Here is a 16,338-nt window from a genome sequence, read left to right as displayed (position 1 = left end):
GTTTTAACGAGAGAAGATCTCGTTTTTATGAGAAAAGATGTCGTTTTAACGAGAAAAGATCTCGTTTTTATGAGAAAAGATGTCGTTTTTACGAGAAAAGATGTCGTTTTTATGAGAAAAGATGTCGTTTTAACGAGAAAAGATGTCGTTTTTATGAGAAAAGATGTCGTTTTAACAAGAAAAGATGTCATTTTTACGAGAAAAGATGTCGTTTTAACGAGAAAAGATCTCGTTTTTACGAGAAAAGATGTCGTTTTAACGAGAAAAGATGTCGTTTTATGAGAAAAGATGTCGTTTAACGAGAAAAGATCGCTTTTTCACGAGAAAAGATGTCGTTTTTACGAGAAAAGATGTCGTTTTAACGAGAAAAGATGTCGTTTTAACGAGAAAAGATCTCGTTTTTACGAGAAAAGATGTCGTTTTTATGAGAAAAGATGTCGTTTTAACGAGAAAAGATCTCGTTTTTACGAGAAAAGATGTCGTTTTTACGAGAAAAGATGTCGTTTTAACGAGAAAAGATGTCGTTTTTATGAAAAAAGATGTCGTTTTAACGAGAAAAGATGTTTTTATGAGAAAAGATGTCGTTTTAACGAGAAAAGATGTCGTTTTTACGAGAAAAGATGTCGTTTTAACGAGAAAAGATCTCGTTTTTACGAGAAAAGATGTCGTTTTAACGAGAAAAGATGTAGTTTTTATGAGAAAAGATGTCGTTTAACGAGAAAAGATCGCTTTTTTACGAGAAAAGATGTCGTTTTTATGAGAAAAGATGTCGTTTTAACGAGAAAAGATGTCGTTTTTACGAGAAAAGATGTCGTTTTTACGAGAAAAGATGTCGTTTTAACGAGAAAAGATGTCGTTTTTATGAAAAAAGATGTCGTTTTAACGAGAAAAGATCTCGTTTTTATGAGAAAAGATGTCGTTTTAACGAGAAAAGATGTCGTTTTTACGAGAAAAGATGTCGTTTTAACGAGAAAAGATCTTGTTTTTACGAGAAAAGATGTCGTTTTAACGAGAAAAGATGTCGTTTTTATGAGAAAAGATGTCGTTTAACGAGAAAAGATCGCTTTTTTACGAGAAAAGATGTAGTTTTAACGAGAAAAGATCGCTTTTTTACGAGAAAAGATGTCGTTTTTAGATGTCGTTTTTACGAGAAAAGATGTCGTTTTAACGAGAAAAGATGTCGTTTTTACGAGAAAAGATGTTGTTTTAACGAGAAAAGATGTGGTTTTAACGAGAAAAGGTCTCGTTTTTACGAGAAAAGATGTCGTTTTAATGAGAAAAGGTCTCGTTTTTACGAGAAAAGATGTCGTTTTAACGAGAAAAGATCTTGTTTTTACGAGAAAAGATGTCGTTTTAACGAGAAAAGATGTCGTTTTTATGAGAAAAGATGTCGTTTAACGAGAAAAGATCGCTTTTTTACGAGAAAAGATGTAGTTTTAACGAGAAAAGATGTCGTTTTAACGAGAAAAGATGTCGTTTTTAGATGTCGTTTTTACGAGAAAAGATGTCGTTTTAACGAGAAAAGATGTCGTTTTTACGAGAAAAGATGTTGTTTTAACGAGAAAAGATGTGGTTTTAATGAGAAAAGGTCTCGTTTTTACGAGAAAAGATGTCGTTTTAATGAGAAAAGGTCTCGTTATTACGAGAAAAGATGTCGTTTTAAGAGAAAAGATGTCGTTTTAAGAGAAAAGATGTTGTTATTACGAGAAAAGATGTCATGATTACGAGAAAAGATCTCGTTATAACGACATAGCTGAGTGGGAAAAAATATGTGTTTGGTAGCAATGCGTCACCGTATGGAAGGACATGAGAGTCAGTGAGTAATTTAATTAGAGAATTTTCACTTTTGGGTGAACTAACCCTTTTAAATGTAATTTATGCCTGTGATGGCAAAACTTAATTTTCAGTAGCCAAGTCTATCCATCCATTTCTATAATTTAGAAAGCTTTTGAGTCCTCTCAGATGATCTCCTGCTTTATCTACTTTGGTAACACTGTAACCCACCAATTCTTCATCATTTTATAAAAAAATTAAACCATTAGAACACACTACACTATCTCATATGCATTCCCAATGAGCAAACTGTGCACTCTGCTCACAGGGATATAGTCAAATGTGACAGCTTAAGAGAGGCTATCCTGTGGGTCAGTTTCCCAGTTATCTCCTGTCATCTGGCCTTTTTAAGGGCTCACTTTAACAATCTCCATTAAATCAGGGACAACTTCTTAATGGCTCTGTCTCACCCTTCAGCCCCTAGGCCAAACCTAGGGTTGCTAAAGTTGTAAAGGCACAGGCAGGCTGCATCACTATAAACAGTACCTCAGAGGTCACCACTTGCTGCAGGAAAGGCAGCCCTGCATAAGAAAGCCCAGAACCCTGGAGCCACAGGACAGGGAAATAAATAGTAATTGCAAAACAATGGTTAAAAGGCTCCTTGAAATGAGGGAGTTGCTGTACTTTATTTTACAGCAACGGCCACAGGGCGAGAAAGGTCTGCGCTCAGGTCTCAGTGAGACAAAAAGATGCATCTGACTAATCCAATCTGAATAATGTTTAATTATTAGCGCTCCTGAAGGGGAGAAATGTGTAGGGGAAATGACCTATGAGAATAATGCACAGTCAAACGAGGCATTTAATTAAAAACAGTATGAAGAGCACTGCAGGAAAAGATGACTTCAAATCATCTTTTTATTTTACTAATTAGGTGTGCAGATATAAGCCTGTGCACTTGGGCACGTGCATATCAACATCTCGCATTTAAATAAAAAAAAACATACTCCTCTTAACATGTCACCCAGCTTTAGGGCTCTTTTTGTTCTTAGGGTTTGAAGACACACACACACACACACACACACACACACACACACACACACACACACACACACACACACACACACACACACACACATATACATGCACACACACATATTCCTGATTAATTCAATTAGATGTGAGCTGAAGCTACAAAGAGCACATTGAGGTGACTGTGTTTGTCATGCCCTATAAACCTGGTGAGAAGGAGGAGGGGATCCGGTAGGATCAGAGTCGAAGAGTGGGATAAAGATAGAACAAGGCAAGCCAAACCCAAAAAAAAAAAAAAAAAAAACACACACAGGAGAGAGAAACATATCAAGAATGACCTGGGCCAAGTGAGGGAGTTGATTATGTTGCAAACAAGGGGTAGGACACACATTACTGAGAATGAAGGAATTTAAAACAGGCATCTGCTCCCATGGGAAGAGGAGTCTAAGAGAGGAAGGGAAGTGGGTCAGCTGCTTGGCAGAGCAGGCTGTCTCGTAAGCGCTGAACACTAAATACCTGGGCAGAGATGTCGCACTGCAGCCCTTCCGGCAGACACAGTACGGCTGAAGATTACATGGGCCAATAAACTTAACAAAAACTGATACTGAGAGTTTCTATATGATCCTGTGGTATTATATAGCTTGTGTTTTGCTCTTTCTGTGTTTTTACAAATGAGCATAAAGTGGCCCTATTTAACTATTGAAGACATCATCTGTCATCATTTACTCAGCCTCATGTCATTCCAAACCTGTATGACTTTGTCTTTTCTGTGTAATACAGCAGAAAAAAGTTAGTCATATAGGTTTGGAATGGCATGATGTTGAGTAAATGATGACAGCATTTACATTTTGGGTTGAATTTTTAGCATCTTATTTCTGAATGTCACCCAAAAATGTAAATGCTGTCCTTATTTACTCTCCCTCATTTAATTTCAAACATGACTAACTTTCTTCTGTGGAAGACAAAGATATTTTGAAGAATGTTGCTAGCTACCAACAGTTTTGGTTCCCATTGACTTCCACTGAATGGACAAAAAATACAGTGAAAGTCAATGTGAATGGAAACCAGTTTTATTTACCTACAGTTGAGGTCAAAAGTTTACATACACCTTGCAGAATCTGCAAAATGTTCATTATTTTACCAAAATAAGAGGGATCATAACATACAAGATTTATGTTATTTTTTTATTTAGTATTTACCTGAAAAAGATATTTCACATTAAAGACATTTACATATAGTCACCCAAGAGAAAAAAGTAGTTTAATTTATAAAAAAAATTATACTGTTCAAAAGTTTACATACACTTGATTCTTAATACTGTGTTGTTACCTGAATGATCCACAGCTGTGTTTCTTTTTTCTTTAGTGATAATTGTTCATTTTGAGATCTATATTTTCACACTGAGGACAACTGAGGGACTCACATGCAACAAAAGGAAAAACTATGCATTAAGAGCCGGGGTGAAAACTTTTTGACTTTGAAGATCAGGGTACACATCTTCATTCTGTTCAAAAGTATACATCCCTGGCTCTTAATGCATTGTTTTTCCTTCTGGAGCATCAGTGAGCACTTGAACCTTCTGTAATAGTTGCATATGAGTCCCTCAGTTGTCCTCAGTGTGAAAAGATGGATCTCAAAATCATACAGTCATTGTTGAAAAGGGTTCAAATACAAAAAAAAAAAATGCTAAAAAAACCAAAGACTTTGTGGGACCTGAAGGATTTTCCGGAAGAACAGCAGGTAGTTTAACTGTTCAGGACAAACAAGGGACTTATGAACAACTATCACTAAACACAGATGTGGATCATTCAGTTAACAACACAGTATTAAGAATCAAGGGTATGTATACCTTTGAACAGGGTAATTTTTTATAAATTCAACTATTATCCTCTCAAATAATTTTGAACTAACTGCACTCATGGTCATTTAACAACTATAAAACCACCAAGTGTCCAAATGCTTTTTGTCTTAATTTGACATGATAAACAGTTTATCTAATATTTTATCAATTAAAATAATAAAACAAAAATAAATGATATAATAAAATATTAAAACTATAAAATATTTAATAAATTATATCTTCATAAAATGATTTATCTGAAAATGTATTTGCATGAAAAGTATGCTGTTTTTCCTTTAAAATAATTGCCTCTTGTTTTTATATTTTGTTATCCAATACAAAAACATTTATACATTATTATATTTAAAAGTGTGAACTTCAGATTGCAGTGTTTAGGAATCTGAATACACATAATTTCAGAAAATAAGAGAGAAGATTTCAGGTCAGGTTGTCCTTTAATGGCTCTCTGGCTTCCAGTCAGGTTTGAGAATCACATTTTAATAGATCACATTATTTAAAAAAACACAAAATAAATATTAAACAATACACCCAGCTTTGTACTTGTACATGATATCATGATAATTTTCAACACAAAACTATATAACCATTTCTAAAAACAATAGCCAAATTTGCAGCAGAAAACTACAGTAGTACATCAGTACTAATTCGAAGTCCTTAATTCAAGTATAAAATATCATAATTAGCCAACAATACCCATGAAAAGAAGACACATGATGCAAACAAAACAAACAGATGAGAGTCAGCCCCAAACAAATCAAACAAAATGTACTGGCTGAGCAAAAAAGGACAGGATTAAACATACTGGAAGACAAAAGTAGACTCTCCTTTGGGAGATGTGCTAATGCCCTCTGCTGGCCAGAAGATAAACTGTGGCTGTGAATTTGAATTTAGGCTCTGATTGAATGACCCCATGTTTTAGCTGTTTTGTCAGTTTAAAAGTTTAGAGTGGCCATTTGAAAAATATCCTTTTTCACTTCTTCTTTTTCTTTTTAGTCTTCCCCTCCTTTCCTTTCTTTTTTGACTTTGCTCCTTTTGTTTTCCCTTTTTTGTTATCTCCGTCCTCCTCACTGGCCTTGGCCGCTCGTGCCCGTTTTTTGCCAAGAGGTGTCCGGCTGTACCATGCCTATCAATACAGAAAACATAAACATAATGTATACTCATTACACATATAGCTGGGTTCAACACATGCACCCCTCCAGAAAGCATCACAAAAACATACCTTAAAGGCCTCCTCCTCTTCTTTGTAGACAGGGTCTTGTCTTGCAAGAGGAGGGATGAACTCCACCGCAGTCAGGGGTCTCTTGGTTTGAAGGTTGAGGCGGTGAGAGTTCAGGACAGTTTGGATCGCCTTAAGGATGTGACCCTGAGTGTAACCATCTGTTACTTTAGATAGAGAGCTCAGATCCAGCTTAGGGCCCAGCTGAGCACCACCTGCTTGGAGCAGCTCCTTCCACAAAGCTAAACATAAAAGATACGTTTGCCATCTCTTAAATTTATATACACAATAATCTAGATTTAATAAACTACATACAATGAAGCAGATTTTAGCATAGAAATGCAAACTGATCTATAAATACAGTTGAAGTCAAAAGTTTACATACACCTTGAATCTGTAAATAAATAAATGCATGCTGTTTTTTAATTTAGTACTGACCTGAAAAAGATATTTTACATAAAAGAAGTTTACATATAGTCCACAAGAGAAAATAATAGTTGCAGTTATAGAAAATGACCCTGTTCAAAAGTTTACATACACTTGATTCTTAATACCTGAATGATCCACAGCTGTGTTTTTTTTGTGTGTATTTGAATCATTTCCAACAATGACTGTATGATTTGTACTTCAGAAAGAAAAACAATACATTAAAAGCCTGGGGGTGAAAACTTTTTGAATTTGAAGATCATGTGAATTTAACTTATTTGTTTTCTGTGGAAAGACAAAGTGCTGACAAAGGGCAGTACTAAATGAAAAAAATATGATATTTAGGCAAAATAAAAAAATGCACACATCTTCATTCGGTTCAACAGTTCACACCTCATCCTCTTAATGCATTGTTTTTCTTTCTAAAGCATCAGTGAGCATTTGAACCTTCTGTAATAGTTGCATATAAGTCCCTCAGTTGTCCTCAGTGTGAAAAGATGGATATCAAAATCATACAGTCATTGTTGGAAAGGGTTCAAATACATAAAAATGCTGAAAAACCAAAGAATCTGTGCACCTGAAGAACTTCTCTGAAGAACAGCGGGTACTTTAACTGTTCAGGACAAATAAGGGACTCATAGACAACTCTCAATAAAAACAAACAAACGACAACAACAACAAAAACAGCTGTGGATCATTCAGGTAACAACACAGTATTAAGAATCAAGTGTATGTAAACTTTTGAACAGGGTATTTTTGATAAATTCTGCTATTATTTTCTCATGTGGACTATATGTAAATGTGTTTTATGCGAAATATCTTATCCAGGTCAGTGCTAAATAAAAAATAACATGCATTTTGTATGATCCCTCTTATTTTGATAAAATAATTAACATTTTGGAGATTCTGCAACTTTTGACTTCAACTGTAAGTCAGTAACACGAAATGTGAACGCAGTCTCAGTATAAATCTAAAATTAAACAGGTATTTACTTACTAAATCTTGAAGAATAATCTGGTCTAGGGATCAAAATGATCTTCTTGTAAACTTTACAGAAAGGTTTCATGTCTGCATCAAAAGGTCTTCGAGTTGTCCCCACCACTAATACACGGTCCTCTGGTTTAATAGATTTCAGGACCTTTGGTAGATTTTTCTTTAGCCTTTTGGGTTCCATCTAGAAATTCAGAATGAAGAAAAAGCTGAACTGAAGAAAACAAGAAGTTATGCAGGAATGTGCTAGCATTTTTAGCACTTCTGGCTCCATCGTCTTAAAGTCAAGAGTTTTTTTTAAATGGACTGTTGGTTAAATGCCTAAAATAAGGCCTGTGGTTAACACAAACTCAATGTGTTCATGTTTATTCCACGACATAAACATCAGTACCCTCTTGTGCGAAAAGTGAAAAAGCGGCTAAATAACAAGTGGCTAAATGTGACTACAGTTGTTTAGGACATGTAGTGCATTGGCAGCCAACGTTTAGCTTCTTACTTATGGTGATTGTATTTAGGCTTTTAAAATTCAAAGTTCATTCGTGAAGATGAACAAAATATGTTAGAATCATAAAGTTGTTAGTGATAGAGCTTATTTTCTTTAATAATCCAAAAGAAAATTGAAAAATCCTGTTCAATGTGATACTAATTTCTAGGCTGGCCTACAAAAATATGTCATCACTGCAGCACTCTGTTCATGTTACCACAGTATATCTTCATTTTTAACCACAAGAGGTCAGCAGAGGCCACCTCCTCACATGACAACTGCTTTAAAAATGAGTTTGCCCACATTGGATGACTGTGAGTGAAGGACTAAACAAATGAAGAAGAATATCACAGCTGATGGTCTGGCATTAGACCTGTATGCAGTGAAGAGTTCAAAGTTGTGTTTACTTAGTAAGTGTTCAAGTGACTGTGAATATAAGCTGATATGTTCTCTCCCTGCTGGTAGACAAACCTCTTTCTCCTGCTTTGGAACTTTCTTGTAGAATGTTTTCTCAGCATCGCCAATCCAAATGACTGAAGGCTGCAGCTGCCGAGCCACCTGCCAAAACATCACAATGTTCCTCCAACGCAGGCCAAACGGTACAACAACACAAACAATCATCAGCTCTCTCACTCACAAACAATCACTTATCAGCCACAAAAGAAACAACACTGACTGTAATCAGCACTGCCCCCAAAACACACGGTATCACATTAGTGAAACGAGTGCATGCTTTAATATAATTTGCTTGAAAACAATGCGTCCTGTTCACTACTGATTAACAACAGTTTCTGTAACCCCCACGTACACCCATAAACAATGTTCCCTCTAGTTTTGTTGTTTGTTGATCATAACCTCATTTCTAATGGGAAGACCATTTGGCCATCTGAGCAGAACATTTTTTCCAAAGAAATTCTACCTACCTACCTACCTACCTACCTACCTATCTAAAAAAAAAAAAAAAAAAAAAAAAAAAAAAAAAAATTTTTAATAAATAGACAAATATGTTGTTATAATAATAATAATAATAATAATAATAATAATAATAATAATAATAATAATAATAATATTCTAAAAACAAAAATAATTAAATATATATATTTCAAATATTTATAAATAATGATCTGTTTATTTATTTAATTATTATTATTATTATTATTATTATTTCAACATTGATAAGTTATAGGCCATAAGTTATATTGTGTATGATATCATTCCTCTTTATTTTTTTAGTTTCATACAAGACCTTCATACTATACATAGTATACATAGTACAGTAGAGGTCAAAAGTTTACATACACCTTGTAGAATCTGCAAAATATGAATTATTTTCCTAAAATAAGAGAGATCATACAAAATGCATGTTATTTTTATTTAGTACTTACCTGAGTAAGATATTTCACATAAAATACATTTACAAGTAGTCCACAAGAGAAAATAATAGTTGAATTTATAAAAAATGACCCTGTTCAAAAGTTTACATACACTTGATTCCTTACACTGTGTTGTTACCTGAATGATCCACAGCTGTGTGTGTGTGTGTGTGTGTGTGTGTGTGTGTGTGTGTGTGTGTGTGTTTTTTTTTTTTTAGTGAGGGTTGTTCTTTGTGAGTCCCTTGTTTGTCCTGAAGAGTTAAACTGCCCACTGTTCTTAAGAAAAATCCTTCAGGTCCCACAAATTCTTTGTTTTTTTCAGCATTGTTTGTGAATTTGAACCTTTCCCAACAATGATTGTATGGTTTTAAGTTCCTTCTTTTCACACTGAGGACAACTGAGGGACTCATATGCAACTATTAAAGAAGGTTCAAATGCTCACTGACGCTCCAGAAGGAAAAACGATGCATTAAAGGGTGTAAACTTTTGAATGGAATGATTTAGTACTGCCCTTCTGAAGCTACAGAAAATATGTACATGTTTCCCAGAAGAGAAAATAAGTTAAATGTACCCTTATCTTCTCTCTTAATGCATTGTGTTTCCTTCTGAAGAGTCAGTGAGCATTTGAACCTTCTGTAATAGTTGAATATGAGTGCCTCAGTTGTCATTGTTGGAAAGAGTTCAAATACACAAAAATGCTGAAACATCAAAGAATTTGTGGGACCTGAAGGATTTTTCTGAAGACCAGAAGGCAGTTTAACTGTTCAGGACAAACACGGGATTGATAAACAACTATCACTTAAAAAAAAAAAAAACTGCTGTGGTAACAACGCAGTATTAAGAATCAAGTGTATGTAAACTTTTGAATGGGGTCATTTTTATAAATTCAACTATTATTTTCTCTTATGGACTATATGTAACTGTCTTTTATGTGAAATAGTTAAATAAAAAATAACATTTTGAATGATCCATCTTTTTTTTGTATAATAATAATGAACATTATGCTGATTCTGCAAGGTCTAGTAAACTTTTGACCTCAACTGTATATTATCTAGTAAGAGTTAGTATGCTATAGTAGTATGTTTCTGCCCAAGTCTTTTTTTCTGATAGAAGTCAAATATGGCCTCTGTGGGCTTCTGTATGTTTGGAAACTGCAATATATCATAAATCTCTTTAGTACTGCTATGAACTTGATATCTCTGTAGGCTTCTGTTTTATGATGCAGTCCTTAGCGAATTAATCAGCACTGCATATTTTCACTCAAGACTTCTCAGAATCAGTTAAATACTGAAAATCAATGGATATGGGGATTGACTCCAGTTGAAATGCTGCTCATTCATTCAGCTGTAATTCAAGAAAACACTAGCTCTTTTTCCCACAGTTTGAGTTAGCCTTCTGGATTTGCAGATTGGTTTTAATCAGATTTGTTTTGGCCCTCCACAGCAGCAACATCAGACGTACATCATCAAAAATCTGATTAGAAGGAACAATACCTATATTAGCTAACTTCCCTAAATGTATGTAAATAATCCTCTCTCTAATGTTGTAACAGAGAGGTTTGCATTGGGCAGGAATTTAGAGAAGTGATTCATCTCAAAATGGCTAAGCAAGCAGGAAGTCATGTTGGAACCTAGTTTTATTCCCAGCATGCATTAGGAGAGGTGCTGAATGATCTCCATCCAATACAATGCTAAGCGCAGAATCTCAGAATCCCCCTGCCTCATCCTGCCTTGTTTATCTGCTGTGCCAGATGCTCTCAAGAACAGTTCAAGTATGACTTCCAAGCCTGGTATTTCCCTCTCTTAAGGACACAAATTTGGCCACAGTAAACTCTCCTGGTGGATAGTTTCACATCGCTCTATTGATATGAGCTGTCTATGCTCTGCAATTTATTACTAAAGCTTACTAAAGGATACAGTTCTGGCCTCCTAGGTTAAACACGCGAGTTTATTTATGTACAGTACTAAACACGTCTTGAAATGTTAGAGATCACGTCAACAAGTCTTTGTAAAAGTATTTTGTTACCATGTTGACAGGGAGAGGAACGTTTTTTCCATTTGCATTAGTGTTTATGTTTGGAAGTCATGCTAGAATATTTGTCAACATCACGCAAAGCCTGAAGTTTCACTCCATTTCAGAAGATGAATAGATGATCCTAAAGATAAATCCTGATGCAAACTATTCTGATGTAAGCTACAGTATGTGCAGAGCAATCAATCACGTATGTTGATCCTATCAGTTCCCTTCCGGGAACTCAACACTGCGTCCTGAAACGCTATGGGGAACGCCATTGGCGGGCCGCACTCTGAGTCATAGTCCAACGTCCAATGAGAAACGGGAGTGACGTCACAGGCGCGGTGACGTCAGCGACCAGGAAGTATAAAAGCACGTGCGTTTGAAGCCGGCGTCAGCTTTTGTCATTCAGCGAGAGCGCTCTATGTCGATTGTCTGTCTGTCCGGTTATACTGCTGTTTTTTCGTGCCAGTTTGCACAACGTTTATTTGAGCAGTATGCCAAAGGGGGGAAAAAGAACTTTTAAAAAGGAAAGAAAAGCGGTTGAGCAGCCCCATAGAAAGTGTGTCCCTCCCTGCCAACGTTTCATTGTTGGTGGGGATACACACGATCTATGTGTGGTCTGCTTGGGAGCGGAGCACGCTAGGTCAGCCCTTGAGGGGGCTGGCTGCCCGCAGTGCGAGCGAATGCCGCTGCGGTTGCTCCGTTCCCGGAAAGCCCTCTTTGAGGAAGGGGCTTTCACAAGCGTTCCCCGCGGGTCTGGCCCCGCTTCCGCTGAGGCGGAGCGGCAGCTGCACTCGTGGGGTTCGCAGTTAGATCTGCTGGAGGGAGTTGAGACGGGTGATCCCCTATCTCTCTCCTCACCCAGCGGATCGTTTGACCTCCTCTTGGATGAGGAAGCCCGCACTGCGGTTCCTTCCCTCCAAGAGGAGGAGTCAACGCTTCATCTGTCTTCCTCCGAGGAGGTTGACATTGAGAGCGTTGACACCCCACAACCGCCCCCCCGTTCACCCCAGTACGAGGAGCTAGTCGAGGTGCTGACTAACGCGGTGGCCAAACTTAATATCAGCTGGCCACCCGCTCAAGAACATGAACCGCAGGGAAGCAGGCTCGATGAGCGCTTCCTGCGGGCGAAGTCAGCACCTCCTAAACGGAGCCTTCCTTTTTTCCCCGATCTCCACAAAGAGATCTCGAGATCGTGGGAAAAACCGTATTCCTCACGTCTTTTCTCCCCCGCCTCTGATTACTATGGTAATGTGGGGGGATGGAGGAATACGGCTACAAGACGATGCCACAGGTCGAGCAGACACTAGCGAGCTATCTGTCTCCCGGCCTGGCATCGTCTTTGAAGGCTCCGTCCTTGCCCACCAGGCCACTAAAGATCACATCCGGCTTGATGGGCAAGGCATATGCGGCAGCAGGTCAGGCTGGTGGATGTTTACACACTATGTCTGTACTCCAGGCATACCAAGCTGACCTGCTGAAGGAGTTTAGCGACGGCGAGGAAGTGAGCGTCACAGAGATGCGTGCCATTGGGCGGTCTATGGCAGCCCTGGTGGCCGCGGAGAGGCATCTCTGGTTGACCCTGTCCGACATGAAAGAGAAGGACAGGGTCACGCTCCTGGACGCCCCCTGCATCCCATCGGCCTCTTTGGTGACTCTGTTGACACGGTTGTCAACAGGCACCAGGAGGCCCGTAAGCAGGCGGCGGCGTTCCAGCGCTATCTTCCTCGCCGCGTTTACTCCTCTGGGGCTGCTGGACGGGAGCAGCCCCAGCCGCATGCTAGCTCCTCGCACCGGGAAGCACAGAAAAGGAGTGTTGCTACCCGTACCCCTCCGGCAAGACCTAGAGGGCGGGCTCAGCAACACTCCAAGCCGGGGTCCTCTAAGACGAGGCCGGACCTGAGGGTCGTCCTCCAGTCTAAGAGGGCCTCGGCTAAACGGCCCTGATGGTCGTGGCTCAGGGCCAATGAGGGAAGCCCCTCTCGAAGAGTTAGGTGCTCCACCGCCTTTCACGGTGGCCACCTCTCTTCAGGGCCCTCAAGAGATTCGTCAGCTAACCCTGCCTGTGTTACAGGGCGCGGCAGTCTCCCGCGAACATCATTCTCCGGTCTCTCCGCCCGGAAACGTAGCGGAACCAGAGAGTTCGCCACCCCCACGGGGGTCTCTAGAGCGCTTACTTCAGGTGCATCCTGCCAGTTCGCTGTTACAGGTCACCGAGTTAGCTCCTCAAATAAATCCAGAAACCAGTCTCGAGAGGCTGGTTCCCTTAGTAGAATTTCTGGCAGCGTGGAAGCTACTGCCAAATATTTCTACGTGGGTCCTGCGCACTGTAGAGAAAGGCTATTGCATTCAATTCGGCGCCAAGCCGCCACCTTTCAGCGGGGTGTTTCCTACTCTTGTAAGCCCCGAGCAGGCTCTGGTATTGGAACAGGAAGTAAATACTCTCCTGAGGAAGGAGGCCATCGAGGTGGTCCCTCCTCAACACAGAGAATCCGGGTTCTATAGCCGGTACTTCATTGTTCCCAAGAAGGATGGGGGGCTGCGGCCCATTCTAGATCTCAGCTAAACCTCTCAGTCAGAAAACTGAAGTTCAAAATGTTGACTGTCAGACAAGTCTTGTCTCAAATCAGGTCCGAGGACTGGTTTTTCACGATAGATCTGAAAGACGCATACTTTCACGTCTCCATCCTTCCTCAACACCGGAAGTTTCTCAGGTTCGCTTTCAGGGGCAAAGCTTACCAATACAGAGTTCTTCCGTTCGGCCTAGCGCTCTCACCCCGAACATTCACGAAGTGTGTGGATGCTGCTTTGGCTCCTCTGCGACTCCAGGGCATCCGCATACTCAACTACATAGACGACTGGCTTATCCTAGCCAGCTCAGAACAGTTAGCGGCTCAACATCGAGATGTTGTTCTTGCTCATATGACAAAGCTGGGGTTGAGGCTCAACGCCAAGAAAAGTGTGCTTTCTCCATTACAGAGAACCACTTATCTAGGTGTGGTCTGGGATTCGGCCACGATGCAGGCACGAATGTCACCTGCTCGGATCGAGTCGATCCTTACTGCAGCAAATGCGGTCAAGCTAGGCCTGCTACTCACTGTCAAACAGTTCCAAGTACTGTTAGGTCTTATGGCAGCTGCATCCAACGTGATACCTCTTGGACTGCTGTACATGAGACCGCTACAGTGGTGGCTCAAAACCAAAGGGTTTTCCCCGAGGGGGAACCCGTTCCGCAAGATCAAGGTCACGCGGCGCTGCCTACGTGCCTTAGTCATGTGGAAGAAGCCCTGGTTCCTATCCCAAGGTCAAGTGCTGGGAGCTCCTTGCCGCCGCGTCACGCTAGCGACAGATGCATCCCTCACCGGGTGGGGAGCGGTCATGAGTGGCCGCTCGGCCCGTGGCCTGTGGAACGACCATCATCACTCTTGGCACATAAATTGCCTAGAGATGCTGGCCGTGTTCCGGGCTCTGAAGCATTTTCTTCCAGACCTAAGAAACCATCACGTGCTGGTCCGTACAGACAACACTGCGGTAGTCTACTACATAAACCACCAGGGAGGTCTGCGTTCACGCCCCTTATACAAGCTGGCGTACCAGATCATCATGTGGTCTCAAGGGAAGCTTCTCTCATTGAGAGCAGTTCATATTCCTGGACGCCTCAATGTGGGAGCAGACGTCCTGTCGAGGCAGGGGCCAAGGCCCGGGGAATGGATGCTTCACCCAGAGGTGGTGAAGCAAATCTGGAGAGTGTTTGGTCAAGCCCAAGTGGACCTCTTTGCGACTCAGGAGACATCGCAATGTCCCCTTTGGTACTCTCTAGTTCCTCCAGCTCCTCTTGGACTGGATGCCATGGTACAGACGTGGCCGAGGCTTCGTCTGTACGCGTTCACCCCGATCGCTCTGCTCCCGGGAGTTCTGGAAAGAGTACGCCGGTACGGTGTACGGCTGTTACTAGTAGCCCCGTACTGGCCGGCCCGAGTATGGTTCTCGGATATAATCACCCTCCTCGACGGCTCTCCATGGGAGATCCCTGTCAGGAGGGACCTTCTCTCCCAGGCTGGGGGCGCAATTTGCCACCCCCACCCAGAGAAGTGGAAGTTATGGGTGTGGCCCCTGAGGGGGCACAACTCATAGAAGCTGGTCTCCCAACTGAGGTTGTCGAGACCATCCTTCAATCCAGAGCTCCCTCTACGAGGAAACTTTACGGCCTAAAGTGGAACCTGTTTGCTTCATGGTGCCATGAACGCCATTTAGACCCAGTCCACTGCCCGGTTGGTACAGTGCTGGAGTTCCTGCAAACTCGTCTTTCCGCAGGGTTAGCTCACTCCACCTTGAAGGTGTACGTGGCGGCTATATCGGCTTACCACGCCCTTCATGGCGGCCTCACAGTGGGCAAAAACCCCCTGGTCTCACGTTTCCTCCGCGGTGCACTCAGGCTGAGGCCTCGTGCGAAACCGAGAGTCCCCACGTGGGACTTAGCTGTGGTGTTGGAGGCGCTGTGTAAGCCTCCCTTCGAGCCTCTAGAGGAGGTCTCCGATCGGATGCTTACTTTAAAGACAGCACTGCTGCTTGCGCTAACGTCTCTCAAGAGAGTCGGGGACCTGCAGGCCCTTTCGGTGGCCCCTTCTTACATTGACTTTGCCCCTGGGTTGGCCAAAGCATTCCTTTACCCAAGAGCTGGGTATGTACCTAAGGTCCCGTCAGCAACACCACAGCCAATAACGCTTCAAGCGTTTTATCCTCCTCCATTCGTGGAGCACGACCATAGGAAGTATAACTTAATGTGTCCAGTAAGAGCACTAGACACTTACATCCACAGAGCTGCCCTGTGGCGTAAATCAGAGCAACTCTTGGTTTGTTACGGCCCCCCTAAGAGGGGATGCCCGGCTTCCAAGCCTACTATCAGTAAGTGGATCGTTGATGCCATCTCTACTGCTTATGAGTCCTCTGGTCTCCCATCCCCGTTGGGAGTCAAGGCTCACTCAACTCGAGGCGTCTCAGCCTCTAAAGCTCTGATGGCAGGTGTTCCTATCCAGGACATCTGCAGTGCGGCGGGTTGGTCCTCACCTTTAACGTTCGTCAGGTTCTACGAACTTGACCTCAGAGCCACTCCTGGCTCATTCATCCTCTCGCCCTAGCAAGCTAGGCCCAGAGGTCAAAAGGCACTTTC

The 16,338-nt window shown here is 41.2% G+C and overlaps 1 protein-coding gene across 1 annotated transcript in view; it reads right to left on the bottom strand.

Moving 5' to 3' along the window:
• Window positions 1-5,090: 5,090 nt before the first annotated feature.
• Window positions 5,091-16,338, bottom strand: part of LOC141347500 (dynein regulatory complex protein 11-like) — a 55,491-nt gene continuing 44,243 nt past the window's right edge. Inside the window, exons 11-14 of the mRNA XM_073852513.1 lie at window positions 8,251-8,337; window positions 7,302-7,479; window positions 5,883-6,121; window positions 5,091-5,786 (exon numbers count right to left, since the gene is read on the bottom strand). Coding sequence (XP_073708614.1) covers window positions 5,634-5,786; window positions 5,883-6,121; window positions 7,302-7,479; window positions 8,251-8,337 — 657 coding nt within the window. The 3' untranslated portion in view covers window positions 5,091-5,633. The remainder of the gene's footprint in view (window positions 5,787-5,882; window positions 6,122-7,301; window positions 7,480-8,250; window positions 8,338-16,338) is intronic.

Source organism: Garra rufa, chromosome 12 (genome assembly GCF_049309525.1).
Source record: "Garra rufa chromosome 12, GarRuf1.0, whole genome shotgun sequence".
NCBI lineage: Eukaryota > Metazoa > Chordata > Actinopteri > Cypriniformes > Cyprinidae > Garra > Garra rufa.
The sequence above is the reverse complement of the archived record's forward strand: the minus strand, read 5'-3'. Positions and strand labels throughout refer to the sequence as shown.